Here is a 14,546-nt window from a genome sequence, read left to right as displayed (position 1 = left end):
AAAGAATTATAAAACTGTTTCCTCAAGACTCCCATAGACCGTTGTTAATTGTTTAAAACACTATCAGGATATTTGGATATTATGTGCTAAAGGTGTCCCATCTTCCCCCACCCTACTATATGCAAATATGTTAAAACATATGTAGGTTATTTTATTGACGGAGCAGGGGCCCACGGGTGTTGGTGTCTGTGAAAGGGGCAACGAACCATGAAAGGTTGAGAATCCCTGGTTTAGGCAATACAGAGTAATAAAAATACGACTGGTTAAGTGAACTTGCTTTGTGACGTTTCAATATATATTTAAACCGAACAAAGGCCTGTATGACGAACAGTGCCATATTATGACGTATTGGTTCCTCATGTCCAATGATAAAGTTTTATGTTTGTTTTGTGAATGGGTCAGGCCCTGACCGTCAGGGTATTGTTACAACTGAATCTTGGGAATGATAAATGTACCGTTGCACAGAGCTTTTAGCGGCGTTTACACTACAGCCCAGCTCGCCTCGACATAAATAAAAAACAAAGAAATATCTACACCCAGCATTGTTCAGCGCAAGTCAGCGTAGATATTTCTTTGTTTGTTCCTTCAACAAATACATACAATTTTCTCTAATGCCCTTTTGAATTCTAACACATGTCTTACTAAAGCAGAGGTGTCTGTGTGTTTAATGAGCCTTGAACGGGTTTGACTTTTAATGCGGTTGTTTCAACGGCTGTAATATAACTTACGTCATACACTGAGCTCGCCGCAGACATTTAACTCTCATGGGAAACCAATGTAAAGTGAGCTTTAAGGCGTAAACAATTTGTAATGATTCGTAAATTGGGTAAGATTTAAACCTAAAACCTCTGATTCTCCAACCCTGGCCTGGATTCGAATCCAGGATCCCTGGTTCTCCAACCCTAGCCTGAATTCGAACCCAGGATCTCTGGTTCTCCAACCCTGGCCTGAATTCGAACCCAGGATCCCTGGTTCTCCAACCCTGACCTGGATTCGAACCCAGGATCCCTTGTTCATAATTTTCATAACATAAATACTCATAACCCTTGAACCATTAATTCTAACTTGACAGCGAGCATGAGGTGTGCAACTATCGCGAGGCACCAGACATGTTGTCATAATTAACATACAGCGCTAGAGCTCAAGGCATTAATTACAGACACCAGAAAACTGTAGGATTTCCGGCGTCTGTTGTTGCTTAGTCTGTTTACAAACTGCAGAATATCGAAGCGTAAACAGACAATACAATGCTGGAGTGTTATATACATATATGAGTGTGTGTGTTGGTATACCGTTATCGTGTTTCCTAATCATATTTATAACAATTAACAACGCTATTTTAGAGTCGTAAGGATACGTTTATATAAATATATAAATATTCTTTGTTTACTACCAAATGAGGCGATAAAGGAGATTGAAAACATGAGCCATCTTACCCCAACATACTGTACCATTTTACCCCAACTACTATAATAGCGAATATAATTTATAAAGTTTCGATTTTAACACAACATACACGCATGATATCGCGCACGACTTCAGGTTTACTTTAAGGACCGCAAGATAGTTTTAAATACCGTCATCCCCGCTTTAGGCAATACTGCTGTAGTTGCAGAAGTGTGTAGGCGATAATAGGCCGAAATACGATACTTTGATGTAAACACGCCATAATACCTACACATAACTGTGGGATAAGATGGGACATATGATATCCCATATTTCCTAAACGAGTTTTGAACAATTAAGAACACTATTTTAGAGTCGTGAGAATACGGTTTTTAATCTTGTAAATATTCTGAATTTGTTACCAAATGGGACGATAAAAGAAAATAAAAATCTATACCATCTTGCCCCATCTTATTTTACTATACAAAACGAGTTAATGGGTTAATTCCATTAAAAAAAACAAATACATCACATTCAAACGCACTAAAAGGCGGCTACTGTATATATAACACAAGTTAATGGATAAAACCCATTAGAAAACCTCACCCATTAACAGCGTTGTGCCTGCCGCTATAGAGCCAATCCATGCCGTCTCCCCACGGCCTGACCCGAAGTCATTAAGCCACTGCATATACAAAACACCCACAGAGAACAAAGATCCAAATACCAGCATACGAATCACGAACGAGCATGCCAGCACGACCCATCTATATTTTAACCTCTCCGCTTCAGAAGGCCTAACTATGTATCTCTGCATCTGTCTTGCCATAGTTTTGTATGTAGCTGCCTATAGCTGTAGTCTTATGTTGCTTTGAATAAGTTTTAAACTTGTTTTCTTCGTCTGAGATGACATATATAATTGATGAGTTGTGGTTCGGCCCATACAGCGATACAATACAAAGCCCAGACCGGATTTGCGCCTTCTTCTTGCGCTCTCTCGTTTTGTGAAAAACTTCTTTTTTTTGCAAAACGACAGAACCACATGGACAACTGTGACCCAACAAAATATTTGCGTTCGCCCTTTACCGACCTCAACTGGTAAGAACTTCTTTATTTTGTTAGTCGTTTGGTGACGCTAAAAAGTAAAGCGACGCAAAATTTAAACGCAGTCTAAAGTAAAACAGTTCCGGGTTCAAGGCTTGTCGCGGCTACCATTGTGGGTGTATGTTTTCTTGCGACACTTAACGGCAATTGCTCCAACCCAGTGGTCACTAATGGGTTGTCCAAATTATCAGCCATACAAAAAAACAATTCTAAAATAGTGTATTCTAGAATCCCATTTATCGTATCTAAAAACGTAATATTTTTAATGTTCAGCCTTTTTACCAATATTCAACAAAAACAAACAAGAAATTCTGATTTTATCACTTATTCTTTGATCTTTACAACTCCGTTTGTTTTATTCAATGACGTAACAATCGATAATCTGTATTTAATTGTTACGAAACAATGAAACACGACGAATGATAAATGCCTCAAGCAAAAACTGGAACAATATCGATTGTGACATCATGATACCGAATGTTACGTCATGCCGTAAGTGCGCGATGTCGGTACACTGTTCGTCGTTTATATCTTGCGAGATAGGGGTTGTAATAGGTCAACTAAAATGTCTCAGATGGTAGCACCCTGGGTGTTGGGGTAATGGGGCAACTCTGGTCTAAACCCCAGGTCCCATGGGGTAGCACGATGTAGGGCCTCACATATATATATAGAATAGAATAATTTCACAAAACAGTTCTACATTATCGTCTACCTCAACTGTTTTCAAAACCGGAAGGCACCCCTAGGTTCGAACCCCGGCCTAGGTAGACAATTTGACACCAATACTCTTCAATCCACATTATAGACTGATTAGTATTCCTTTAAGCCAGTATTTGATACGGGGATTAACCGAAATCGATACTCGATATAACTTGAGCATAAATATTAATCGAAAGAGAGCGAACGACGCGGCGCACGCGAAAAAGGCGACGTCTCGAAGCCGCTGAATTATTTATAAACCTTCAAAACAGTGCAGTCGGTTATACAGAGTGTTCGCTTCAGTTAAAACCGAGCTTTCTATTCTAGAACACGAGAATAATTCCTCGTATTTTAAACAATGCATATTTGTTTGTTTATGTTATAATGCAAAAATAGTTTTGCATTTTATGTTGTTGCTGCCAGGTGTATTATAAATACGAAAGGGTATTTCAGCAATTGTAAAAATGCAGATTTTATTGTTTATTGTTTTGTATAGTGCCATAATAATTTTGCAATTTTTAGAATATTTTTGCACTTTTTATGAAAGAGCTCTTCCGGCAATTGTTTACTTTGTGATCTTAAAGGACCGACTTTTCGTCCAAAATACTGATCATGCCAAAGTCCCTTTTTATTGTTGGGGGATTTCAGCATTGATTTGCATTTTTACTCTGTAATAAAACGGTTTAACTGACAGACGTGTTGTAATTATAAAACAGCTCTTTTGGTATAATGTAGAGATAGAAGTACCAGATTATAAAAAATATGGTTACAGTTTTAGTTATTTTTTTGCAGCTTTTTAGGGGATTTTATTTCAATGTTATTTTTTGCAGATTTTTTTTATTATTTTTGTCTTATACAATCATTTAGGAACAGTTTTAAGTTTTACTTTACCGTTTTTTGGTTTATTTTGGAAAATTTTATTTTTTTTGCAGCTTTTGATTCTCTTGGAGTCTGGAATTATAGGATCGTGACGTCACAATAAATCGCGTTCTCGTAAAATTGATTCGAATTAATCCCGGCTGGTCGACTGTTACGTCACAAAGCCTCTAACTCTGACAGATGTCAGCTCGATTTCTGACGAAACAACCATTATTGTGACGTAGACGTGACGTAACAGACGATGCTGGTCTTTGTTTGTTTCATATATTGGATCATATTTGGTATTGTGACGTCACAGAGCAACGATGCGCCATACTTCACTAATGGTTGGCATTGGCAATTTTCTGAAGGCGACGTCATTGGTAAGTGTTTATTGTTGCGTCATAATTAACCTATTGTTACGTGATTCTTGAATACATTTGAATAGAAGACAGATGCCGTTCAAGGCGAAATAGCGATTACACCAATCTTGGACTTGATTTTCGAATCTTCCAACTTCATAAGCATATAACGTAACCTAATGTTGCGTAACCAATATCATTGTGACGTTTTATCCTTCAATGGAATGGTATGTGACGTCACAGACAAATGATTCCAGAGTAATTATGAATATTGACCGATCAATTGTTGCAACGTCGCAAAATATCCCATGAATAATTGATCTAAGTATCTGTTGTAAGTCGTCGTGTTTCCCCAACGCGTAATCTTGGCGGCGTTTGGAGTTTGAAAACGAAAATTTCATGTATATAGTAGGGTGGGGTAAGGTGGGACACCTTTTTAACACATTATATCCAAATATCCTCATCGTGTTTTAAACAACTAACAACAGCCTACGGGAGTCGTGAGGATACGGTTTTATAATTTATTGAATGTTCTTTGTTTACTACCAAATGGGTCGAGAAAATAGAATGTAAAGGTGTTCCATCTTACCCCAACCTACTATAAATGAAAGGGTTTGGTATTAAAAGATAAAATAGTTCACCAAAGAGTGTGTGCCATGTACGTGGTATAAATGCCTTCCTTAGGTTTTTAAAATTAAACCCACGGTAAATTCACGCAACAGTAACAACAAACTAAGACATATTCTGGCGTTTTTTACTGTGGTCTTAAAAAGGACCAATGTTTCGTCTGCCATACGGTGTGTTCTTGTACAAGACACTTAACAAAACCCTAATGATGTTTTGGCGTATGGCATTTAAAACGTTGGTGTAATAAAAAAAAATGGAGTAAAAATATTTTTATCAGAAGAGATTTTGTTAATCTTAAAGAATTCTTGCTAATTACAAAGTTAAACAAGGTAAAAATATTAGGCAAAATTACTTTTAATTTAAATATTTTATTTTATTTTTGTTCTATTTTAAAAGTTCACCACCATAATTCAGTGACGTCATTCGTGATGTCATTTCCGCTACATTAAACCGATGCCATTAACGTCGTTTCGCGTTAAATGGGGTTCTAACAAGGGTTCACCAGGCAGGCGACTATTTGGATGGCGATAAAAACGACACTTTGTGACTTTACTTGATGAATGGGAACTTTTAAGCGGCGTTTACAGCGTAGCTCGCCTCGGTGTAAAAAGAATAAACAAAGTAATATCTACACCCAGCGTTGCTCAGCGTAGGTCAGCGTATTTTTTTTGTTCTTTTTACACCGAGGCAAGCGACACTGTAGTGTAAACGTCGCTTAAAAGAACAAACAAAGAAATATCTACGCTGACCTGCGCTGAACAACACTGGGTGTAGATATTTTATTGTTTGTTCTTTTTACACCGAGGGAGCTACGTCACAGCTAGTGACGTCATGGATAATTCCCCCCCCCCAATATTTAGACCTCCACTTTCCATTATCTTGATATCGAACGTTCAATTCAAATCATTCATCGAAACCTTTAACGTCTGTTACGTCACAACCACCTACTTGAACAACTGATATAATGGTTCCTGTGATGTCACAATGGATGTTTGCTCATATTAAAACTAGAATAAAATTAAACAAACATTTTTTTACACAAGAGTTATTTCAAATGATGTTTTAAATACACTACCACGGGGAAAGATGAATCGTGTACCATTTTTCCAACCTACTATACCTGCAGTGTTAAATACAGTACTGGGGGTAAGATGAAACATGTACCTTGTTGCCCCAACCTCTTATACAAGTTATGCCAATAACTTAAGCCTATGCTTAACTTATGTATAATTTCATTATTCATGACGTCATAATCACTATATAATTTAATTATGACGTCACATAGGTTCGCAACCTCGCTCTGCCATTTCTGGTCAAACCGTTCAACTGTTGGCTGGCGACGAAAGGTCACGACCCTTGACCTTTAGGGTCAAAGGTGACATCGGGTTGAGATATTTTACAGTGGATTCGAAAACCGGGGTTGTCAAACTGAGAAAGCAATTTGACCGCGAGGTTCGTAGTTTGTGTTTGTTTGGTGCTTATTTTGTGCTATACATATAGTAGGGTGGGGTAAGATGGGACATAAACAATTAACAAACAATTAACAATAACAACGGTCTATGGGAGTCGTGGTTTTATAATTCTTTGCATGTTCTTTGTTTACTACTGAATGGGCCGAGAAAATATAAATAAAAGGTGTCCCATCTTCCCCATAAATATAAATATGCGTGTGTGTGTTTATTCACATACTGCACCAATATATTACCAATTTTATGGATTCTACCAATTTTAAACAACTTTAAAACAATTGTAGCAAAAACTAACCATTTTTAAACAATATTAGCGTAAGTTTTTAACCAAAAATACTTAACAGTTATCAAAATGTTATTATTACACTAACTTATACCTTTGGCCGTGTGTTGCTTTATTTGTTACGTCATTTAGATGACGTAAATAATGTCTAATATGACGTCATTCTTACGTAATCACCCATGACCCAAGTTTTCCATTAAGAGCTTGTCAGTTGTAACGAGATTAACATCAGATTATCGATTTAGGGGAAGTCCGGTTCATTAATCGAATATTTTGACAGAATGTTTTAAATTTTGGCTTTTTGTGACGTAGCCGTCTCAAAGCGAGCTACGCTGTAGTGTCAACGCCGCTTAAAAGAACAAACAAAGAAATATCGCTTTAAAATGTCGACGTCACAAAAATACTAAAATTTGAACAATTCGCCAAAAATAATTTTACAAATAGTTTTGATTAACCAATACTTTATGTTACAGGTAGCAAGCATGTACAAAGCACAATTCAGCGTTAGTAATGGAGTCTATGAGGTAATAATTCATTTCTTTATGACGTAATATTCACCATTAATGTCTCTATTATGTCACAGTTGGACAAGATTGCGTCAATTAGCGTCACAAACATAAACGACAATGCCCCATTATTCGAACATAATCCATACATTGCTAATATACCCGAAGATTTAGAGATCGGATCCGAAGTTCTCCGAATCCAAGCTTCGGATCCCGACACTGGGTTCGGAGGAATTGTGCAATTCTCATTAGACGAGGTACGAATATTGTATGGAATATTTAATGACATTTATTTCCTTGAATTTGAAAATATTAGTTATATTTAGTTATAAAAAAATAGTTTTGTAGCAAATGGGGAAAAACCTAAAAAGATAAGATTATGTTTTAAACAAATCAATAACACTCCTAAAATACCAAAACTCTGTTTTATTTTTAAACTAATTCATGTTTTACTGAAAAATGTAACATATTTTAAATCCATTTTCGCCTTAAAATTATCAAAATTGCAAAAATAGTTTTAAAATTCCGCGAACGCTATATCGTGACGTAACAATTGGAACGCTTAGACGCAACCAATATTCTGGCATTGTTCCAAATCGCCATTATAACAATGGCGTCTGTTCAATCAGATCAATTGATCCGGCGTCTGATGCCGACTGCCATTCATACTGTATGGTGTAGCACTGCCGATGTAAAATGTAAAAGGACTGCCTATATAGTTGCACGTTTTGTAAATAGGTGGCGTTTTTTTTATTATTTTGCTAAAAAATGGGGTGACATTGCTAGAATACAGTAACGTAAAAATCTTGTAATTTTTTTTTAAAAAGAATCCCTTTTTCCCATTTTAGAGATTATGGACGGTTTTTAGACATATTTTGATTACTGTACTTGGTTATTAATAAACATCGCATAAGAAATGTTTGGGAAATATGGGATATTATGTGCTAACGGTATCCCATCTTACCCCAGAGTATAAAATACCTTCCACATTTCCCATACAAATCCACCACATGTATTTACATCAAATATAATCCTCCCAGAGCGACCACTGGTCACCTTGGAAGACTTCCAACTTTACTTTCCCACGCTTGCTCTCAACTTACCTTGTATATCGGCAACGTATAACGTTCCGGTAAAACGAAACAGATACGTAAAGTAGGGGGAAGATGGGACACCTTTAACACATAATATCCAAATATCCTGATCGTGTTTTAAACAATTAACAACGATCTATGGGAATCGTGAGGATACGGTTTTACAATTCTTTGAATGTTCCTTGTTTACTACCAATCCAAAATAGCATTTTTTGGCGTTTATCTGCGTACTTATTGTTTCGAAGATATTTTAAATTTTTCATGTTAAACAAGCTACACCAAATATGTTCCAATTTTACGTCACATTTGTTCTACGTAATGTTATTTACGTAGAAATCTAAACCGTGACGTCACAAAATCTTTCCCAGACGAATAAAACTACATTGTGGCATTTGGCTACGTCATAAAAGAACAGTCGTCATTAATGACGTCATAAAAGTTAATTATTACGTCAACTTAAATTGCTTCAATAATTTTAACCCCCAAGTAAACTTTATTTACCCTCTGACATTATTTAAGGTTTTTGATTTTTTTAATTTTGAACTTTCGTTTTATTCAAAATAAATAAAACGTTTACTAAATATTATTTAGTATATTTAGTAAATAAATATACTATTTTATATTTGACTTTATTTCAGGCCTTTAACTGTTTTTTTTGCACTTTGCGTGAACTTTATTTTAACCTTTAACCTTATGCAGTACTAAAAATACCCTTATTATATTTTGTTGGACTTTTTACCGTTAACTTTATTCCTGGTCTTCAAACTTTTTTTAAAACTAAATTACCTCCTTTTTTTCCTATCAAGCCCTTAACTTTTGTAAACTATTTAATCATTTTATTTCATTCAACCTTGTTGTTTTTTATTTAACCTTATTATTGTAACCTTTGACCCTTGACCCCAGGCACGTGACTTCCCCTTCCACCTTGACCCCGACACAGGGGTCATGACCTTGCAATCTGACCTCGACTACGAACGGTTGCCAAGTTACCGGTTTGATGTCACAGCACGTGACGGCGACTTAGACAAGTAAGCGGATGAATATTTTAATATTTTTTTTAATATTTTGGGACTTTTTAATATTTTTAGTTCGGCAGTGCGCATAAAGCTAAAAGTGACCATAACAAATTGAAAATGTTTCTATTTTGTTAGTAACTCGACTGTGTATAAGGTTTTAATATTTTTTTTAATTCGACAGCATCGCATTAAACATTTAAAATGATTGTATTTTGTTGCTTGGCATAGAGCATAGGGCTTGACATGGGCTCGACGGATTGAAAATGTGTTAGTTTGGTTGTAACTCTACATTTTAAAAATAGTTTAAGCTGGACGGTGGGCATAAGGTCACAGTGAGCATAAATTGATAATTGAAATCTGACTTTAAGGAATACAGTATAAAGTTTAGCAAAGAATTTTATTATTGGGCACGTAGTGTTTTAAACTGTTTCTGCTTCTGTGAGTGGTGAGTGGATTTTTGGGGTAATTCGACGGCGAGCATGAGGTCTAAACGGTTCCCACGTTTTTCTTTTTTACGTCATAATCCGCCTTGTTTTCCTAAATTTCCCATCGGTTTTTGGGAATTCTGCTCGATTAGTTAAAATTGGATTAACTGGGAATGAGTCAAAATATACGGATCATGATTAATTACTGGTGTCTAGTCTCGCTGGTTTATCACTAATCTTGTAATGACTAAGTCAGTGACGTTTATTGAATAACAACATTATGTTTGGGTGGTATACGGTTAAATGGGTCCTGGGAAAAAATGGAAAATTTATTTTTGTAGTAAAAATTAAAGTTAGCGCTACAGCGTAGCTCGCTACGATTTAAAAAATATTTAAAACCAGCGTTGTCCAGCGCAGGACAGCGTAGATATTTCTTTGTTTGTTCTTTTAAGCGGTGTTTACACCACAGCGTAGCTCGCCTCGATGTAAAAACAATGTATCTTTGTTTTCTTTTTTTTACACGAATAACCCANCANCCTACACATAGTTATCCACACAACGATTGGTGCGTTATCAACACAACGATTGGTGCGTTATATTTAATTTCTATACTCGTCGAACTGTTGTTTCATCACCCACTCAGCTGTACTTCCCCTACTGCTGCCTGCTACTGAGAACAACATCACACGTGGCCGCTCTTCTTTCTGTGATGACGTCATTGTTGATGACGTCACGGAAAATTTAAAATGAATTAATTAATGTAACTTATATCCTCGCGTGGCAAGGCAACAACAGTCGTTATAACACAGATGTTCTGTTACATACACCTCGTGCCCGCTTACTCCAGACATATTAAACCACAAAATGGCAGTTAAACACGTCATAAACGATAGTTCTCATTTTAACTACGTCATAATGAACGTCGCGTGGCCCACGATCAACAGAAGGGTCGCGTCATAATATTTTATTACGTCATAATACGGATTGTTAGAAGTTGAATTCATTTTCATTATGCGTCATCAAACAACTTTTGGGATTTAATAATGGTCTTTATTCCGTCATAATCAGCTATTATTCACTTTTATGTGACCGAACAATACGCTTTATTGTTACCTGGGTTCGAGGCTCGACGCTGCTACCATTGTGAGCGTATGTGCTCTTCGGCAACACGACACTTATAAAAACGGTGTCTCCAAATTGTCCCGCTATGCGAGATTAAACAGTTACATTCATTTATTGTTACCTCGTTGCCAGGCTTTGTTACGTCACGTATGACGTCACCGCTGCTGCTGACGTTTTCGCTGATGACGTCACTGCTCATGTTGTTTATTTTTTCCTTTATTCTCTTCTTTATAATTTCCAAGCATTTCGTGGTGTCCCCGGTTACCTGCATATACGTAACAATCGTAAACAATCTATGGGTACTATGATAATATTGTGACGTCATACTTGAGATGATTGTGACGTATGTTCGTGACGCGATGGAGGCGTCGCTGATCTTTCCTGTCACAATAAAATAGATAGTTAATCCAAAATCTTCGAAAATTACCTTGCATATGCAGAATAGTTGCTACAGCTACTACCCATGATATCGTTGTTATACAACGAACCAAAACTATTGCAATTATAGTTTTGTTTCGTGTTTTGGAAATGTACGGGTTTTGCACGCCGTTTTTTAACTATTGTAAAGGTACTAGCAAAGGTCCAGAAATTCCTTATCGTGTTTTATCGCGAAAAAAATGAACTTTACCTCGCCCATGTAATTAAACGGAAAGTTAAGAAGAAAATATTTGTTTTCATTTTTTTTCAAACTCAAATTATGTAACGTTGTGACGTCATAGTTGTTTTACCCCTTTTCTAGAACATAATTCGTCCCTGAGTTTTCGTTTCAAGACTTCGCTCAAAACATTCTTCAACAACAAACTTTCATTCGAACTTAGCTTCTCGCGTTCCCTTGTTCCGCTATTATGACGTAACAATCCATGGTGTGTTTTCGGTCTTACAACTTTGTCTTTCGGATCTAAAAAATATTGATTATGACGTCATAATGTCATTTTTGCCTTAGAAATTTCTCTTGTTACACGTCACAAAGTTTAAATTTAAATATAGTAGGTGGGGTAAGATGAAACATGTCCCATCTTACCCCAACCTACTTTATTACAAATCTAGTAATGCATTGTTTACGTCATAAATGATTCACGTTCTTAAATAACACGCGATGTTTATTCGTTAATAATTTATATTGTTGAAAAGTTGATTGGTTGATTGGTTAGGCGGGGTTGAGTTATCACGTTGATAAAAGTTATTGTTGCTTTTTTAACCAGAAATACATGTCTTGCCAAAATACACACACGTTAATAAATCTTATGCTCTAATATAGCATTTTTTGTTAGTTATGTTATATATTGGAAACTTTTCTTCTCCATTTCGTGTATCAAAATACGTGTCTTGCCTTTAAAAATACATACACACACCATTAAATATAAATTCCTTACCCTAGTTACAATAAACGTAAACACTTTTATAATTTTCGTCACAAACCTTTTTTTCGTTCGCTTTTCGCGCCGACAGTCACGGGTCTTTGTCCGCTTAAAGAACTTCCTGTATGACGTAATAATCAATATGACGTAATATTATGTATGACGTCATCATTACGTCACAACCGCTACTCACGTTCACTTTTTATTCCGTCAACGATTTCAAAAATTCTGCTCTGTAACAGCGCCACACAGCGGCGTTCCTCACTGCTTAATCTATGACGTCGCTTCCGTTTCGTTGAGTCCTGTTTTGCTGACTCAGCAGAATTTTTAGCTGATGTAAAAATATGAGTTAGTTTTAGTTATATATAGAATGTACGTGTCTTTAGAAAAACTTCATATCGCTTTAAATAAGAAATGTTTAAAATGAATCGAATGTTTTGGTTACCCTCGTTTAACCTTCGCGGCCGCATGAGGCGATAGTGAGCGATGTTCCGTGACGTCATCGTATTCAGCCCCAGTTCTCGTGAAAGGGGGTTTCCCTCGCCTATAGTTTTTATTATTTGTAACTTATTTATCCTCACATGGCGGGGCAACAACGGTCGTTATAACACGGGTGTTTTGTTTCATACACCTTGTGCCCGCTTATGAGTTACCACGCATGTAACTTTGTGTGTAATACTCCTACCGAATCTTAAAGTTAACCAACAGGCACTTACCGTCGTCGACGTCACTGTTGACGTCATCAGTGACGTCACCGAAGTTTGAATACCTCACTTTCACCTCACCCATGTAATAAAGTTAAAAGTTAACAAGAAAACATTTGCTTTCATTTTTTTCTGAACTCAATTATGTAACGTTGTGACGTCATAGTCGGTTTTATTACAAGTTATAAGGGCATAAAATTATATGGAGAAAATGTCAAGAATACATGCAACATAGATACCTTACAAAGTAAGGTATCTATACATGCAAGTTATAACACGCATGTTTCATAATGTGTTGATTAAGAACACACACGCCCACAATAGTAGCAGTGTCAAGCCTCGAACCCGTAACCATCTGGGCTAGAAGCATGTGCGCTAATTACTGTTACACGGTGCTAGAATACGGACTAACTGAATATATTTGTTGAAACCTGAACCACAATACCTCAACCATACTATATGTTTGAAAAATAACAAAATGTATATTATTTATCCCCCAGTCCCCTTTATGGGATATAACGCGCTAACAGTATCCATTTCACCCTAATCTAAAATATAAACATATTATTTGTCCCCAGTCCGTTGTCATCATCCGTGCCCGTAGTTATAACAATCGATGACGTTCAAGACAACGAACCTAGATTCGTCCATTTACCTTATAATAGAAGAATAAACGAAGATATTGCAAAGGTGAGTACATTGGCTGTTGTGTGTTTTCGACGATTACGGGCCCTTTATAGTTATGTGTCTCAGTGATTCTGGCCCTGATCTGGTGCTCATAGAGTTGAACGTTTCGTGTGTAAACAAAGTACGATTCTAAGGCTACAAAATACGTAATAGGCAAAAATCAAGTCCAACCAATTGTTATATGAAAGATATATTTCGTCTAAAAGGCATCGTCGGTCTTTTTTTGGGGGATACTGTTGGCATTTTTTTTGTGGAAATGTGTTAAAGTTATAAACATCTTTTTAAATCCCAGGTCTTCTGGCATACCATGCTGTAGGACCTTACCCATATATTACAAAAAACATTTTCCAAACTTTCATTTTCTCCCAGGGCACCAGTGTTGTGACCATTTCCGCCATAGATGGCGACAGAGGGCAGCCTAATGACGTAGCTTACTCCATTGTTTCCGGTAACGAAGACGGGAAGTTTTCACTAGATTCCTCCGGTGACGTCAGAGTTGCGTCACGAATCGATCGTGACGTCATCGGGTTTAGCGGAAGTTACGTATTAACAATTCGCGCGACTGAAATACCAACGCGTGGATCGAGCGGCGGCGCTTTTCGTGAGGTCAGCTTTGACGTCATAGTTGATGACGTCAACGATGAACGGCCTCGATTTGAACGACGTAGTTACAGAATGAATGTTCCTGAGACCACACCTGTTGGTACTGCGCTACCCATGCTTATACGGGTCGAAGGTATGATCTTTGTTTGTTTATTATAATTTTAGTACTTTATTATATTATTTAGATTTTTGGTAATTATAGAAATGTTAGGGATCTCTAGAGTCACCTCAGCATCAGCTGCA

The 14,546-nt window shown here is 36.7% G+C and overlaps 3 protein-coding genes across 5 annotated transcripts in view; 1 reads left to right on the top strand and 2 right to left on the bottom strand.

Moving 5' to 3' along the window:
* LOC100175051 (monocarboxylate transporter 9-like) overlaps positions 1-2,412 on the bottom strand; it is a 10,001-nt gene extending 7,589 nt beyond the window's left edge. Inside the window, exon 1 of one of the 2 annotated variants that reach the window (XM_026839066.1) lies at positions 1,993-2,412. In XM_026839066.1, the coding sequence (XP_026694867.1) occupies positions 1,993-2,215 (223 nt within the window). In that variant the 5' untranslated portion in view covers positions 2,216-2,412. The remainder of the gene's footprint in view (positions 1-1,992) is intronic. The other variant, XM_002125311.5, reaches the window with a different exon arrangement.
* LOC101243351 (cadherin-23-like) overlaps positions 1-14,436 on the top strand; it is a gene marked incomplete at its 3' end in the record, with an annotated part of 23,096 nt that extends 8,660 nt beyond the window's left edge. Inside the window, exons 4-10 of the mRNA XM_026839067.1 lie at positions 4,122-4,430; positions 6,322-6,488; positions 7,262-7,312; positions 7,372-7,551; positions 9,292-9,416; positions 13,592-13,703; positions 14,070-14,436. Of these exons, the coding sequence (XP_026694868.1) occupies positions 4,310-4,430; positions 6,322-6,488; positions 7,262-7,312; positions 7,372-7,551; positions 9,292-9,416; positions 13,592-13,703; positions 14,070-14,436 (1,123 nt within the window). The remainder of the gene's footprint in view (positions 1-4,121; positions 4,431-6,321; positions 6,489-7,261; positions 7,313-7,371; positions 7,552-9,291; positions 9,417-13,591; positions 13,704-14,069) is intronic.
* LOC100182065 lies at positions 10,396-13,578 on the bottom strand. Of its 2 annotated transcripts, XM_002130993.4 has the most exons (8): positions 13,026-13,574; positions 12,755-12,853; positions 12,503-12,640; positions 12,371-12,430; positions 11,680-11,849; positions 11,279-11,332; positions 11,073-11,216; positions 10,396-10,533 (listed from the first exon to the last, which is right to left on the bottom strand). In XM_002130993.4, exons 1-8 carry the CDS (start codon positions 13,096-13,098, stop codon positions 10,429-10,431), a joined length of 843 nt encoding a protein of 280 aa, XP_002131029.1. In that variant the 5' UTR covers positions 13,099-13,574; the 3' UTR covers positions 10,396-10,428. The 2 variants fall into 2 exon arrangements, with proteins under 2 accessions (XP_002131029.1, XP_002131048.1); XM_002131012.4 differs by lacking the exon at positions 12,755-12,853 and having other exon boundaries at positions 13,026-13,578.
* Positions 14,437-14,546: the final 110 nt, after the last annotated feature.

This window comes from Ciona intestinalis, unplaced genomic scaffold (assembly GCF_000224145.3).
Source record: "Ciona intestinalis unplaced genomic scaffold, KH HT000149.1, whole genome shotgun sequence".
Lineage (NCBI taxonomy): Eukaryota > Metazoa > Chordata > Ascidiacea > Phlebobranchia > Cionidae > Ciona > Ciona intestinalis.
The sequence above is the reverse complement of the archived record's forward strand: the minus strand, read 5'-3'. Positions and strand labels throughout refer to the sequence as shown.

Coding starts and splice junctions, on each gene's coding strand:
- LOC100182065 (XM_002130993.4), bottom strand. CDS start 13,098: ATGGGTGAGGTGAAAGTGAGGTATTCAAACTTCGGTGACGTCACTGAT. Junction 12,641..12,754: donor GCCGCGAAGGTTAAACGAGG/GTAACCAAAACA, acceptor TTTTTACATCAG/CTAAAAATTCTGCTGAGTCA. Junction 10,534..11,072: donor TAACAAAGCCTGGCAACGAG/GTAACAATAAAT, acceptor ACGTCATCACAG/AAAGAAGAGCGGCCACGTGT.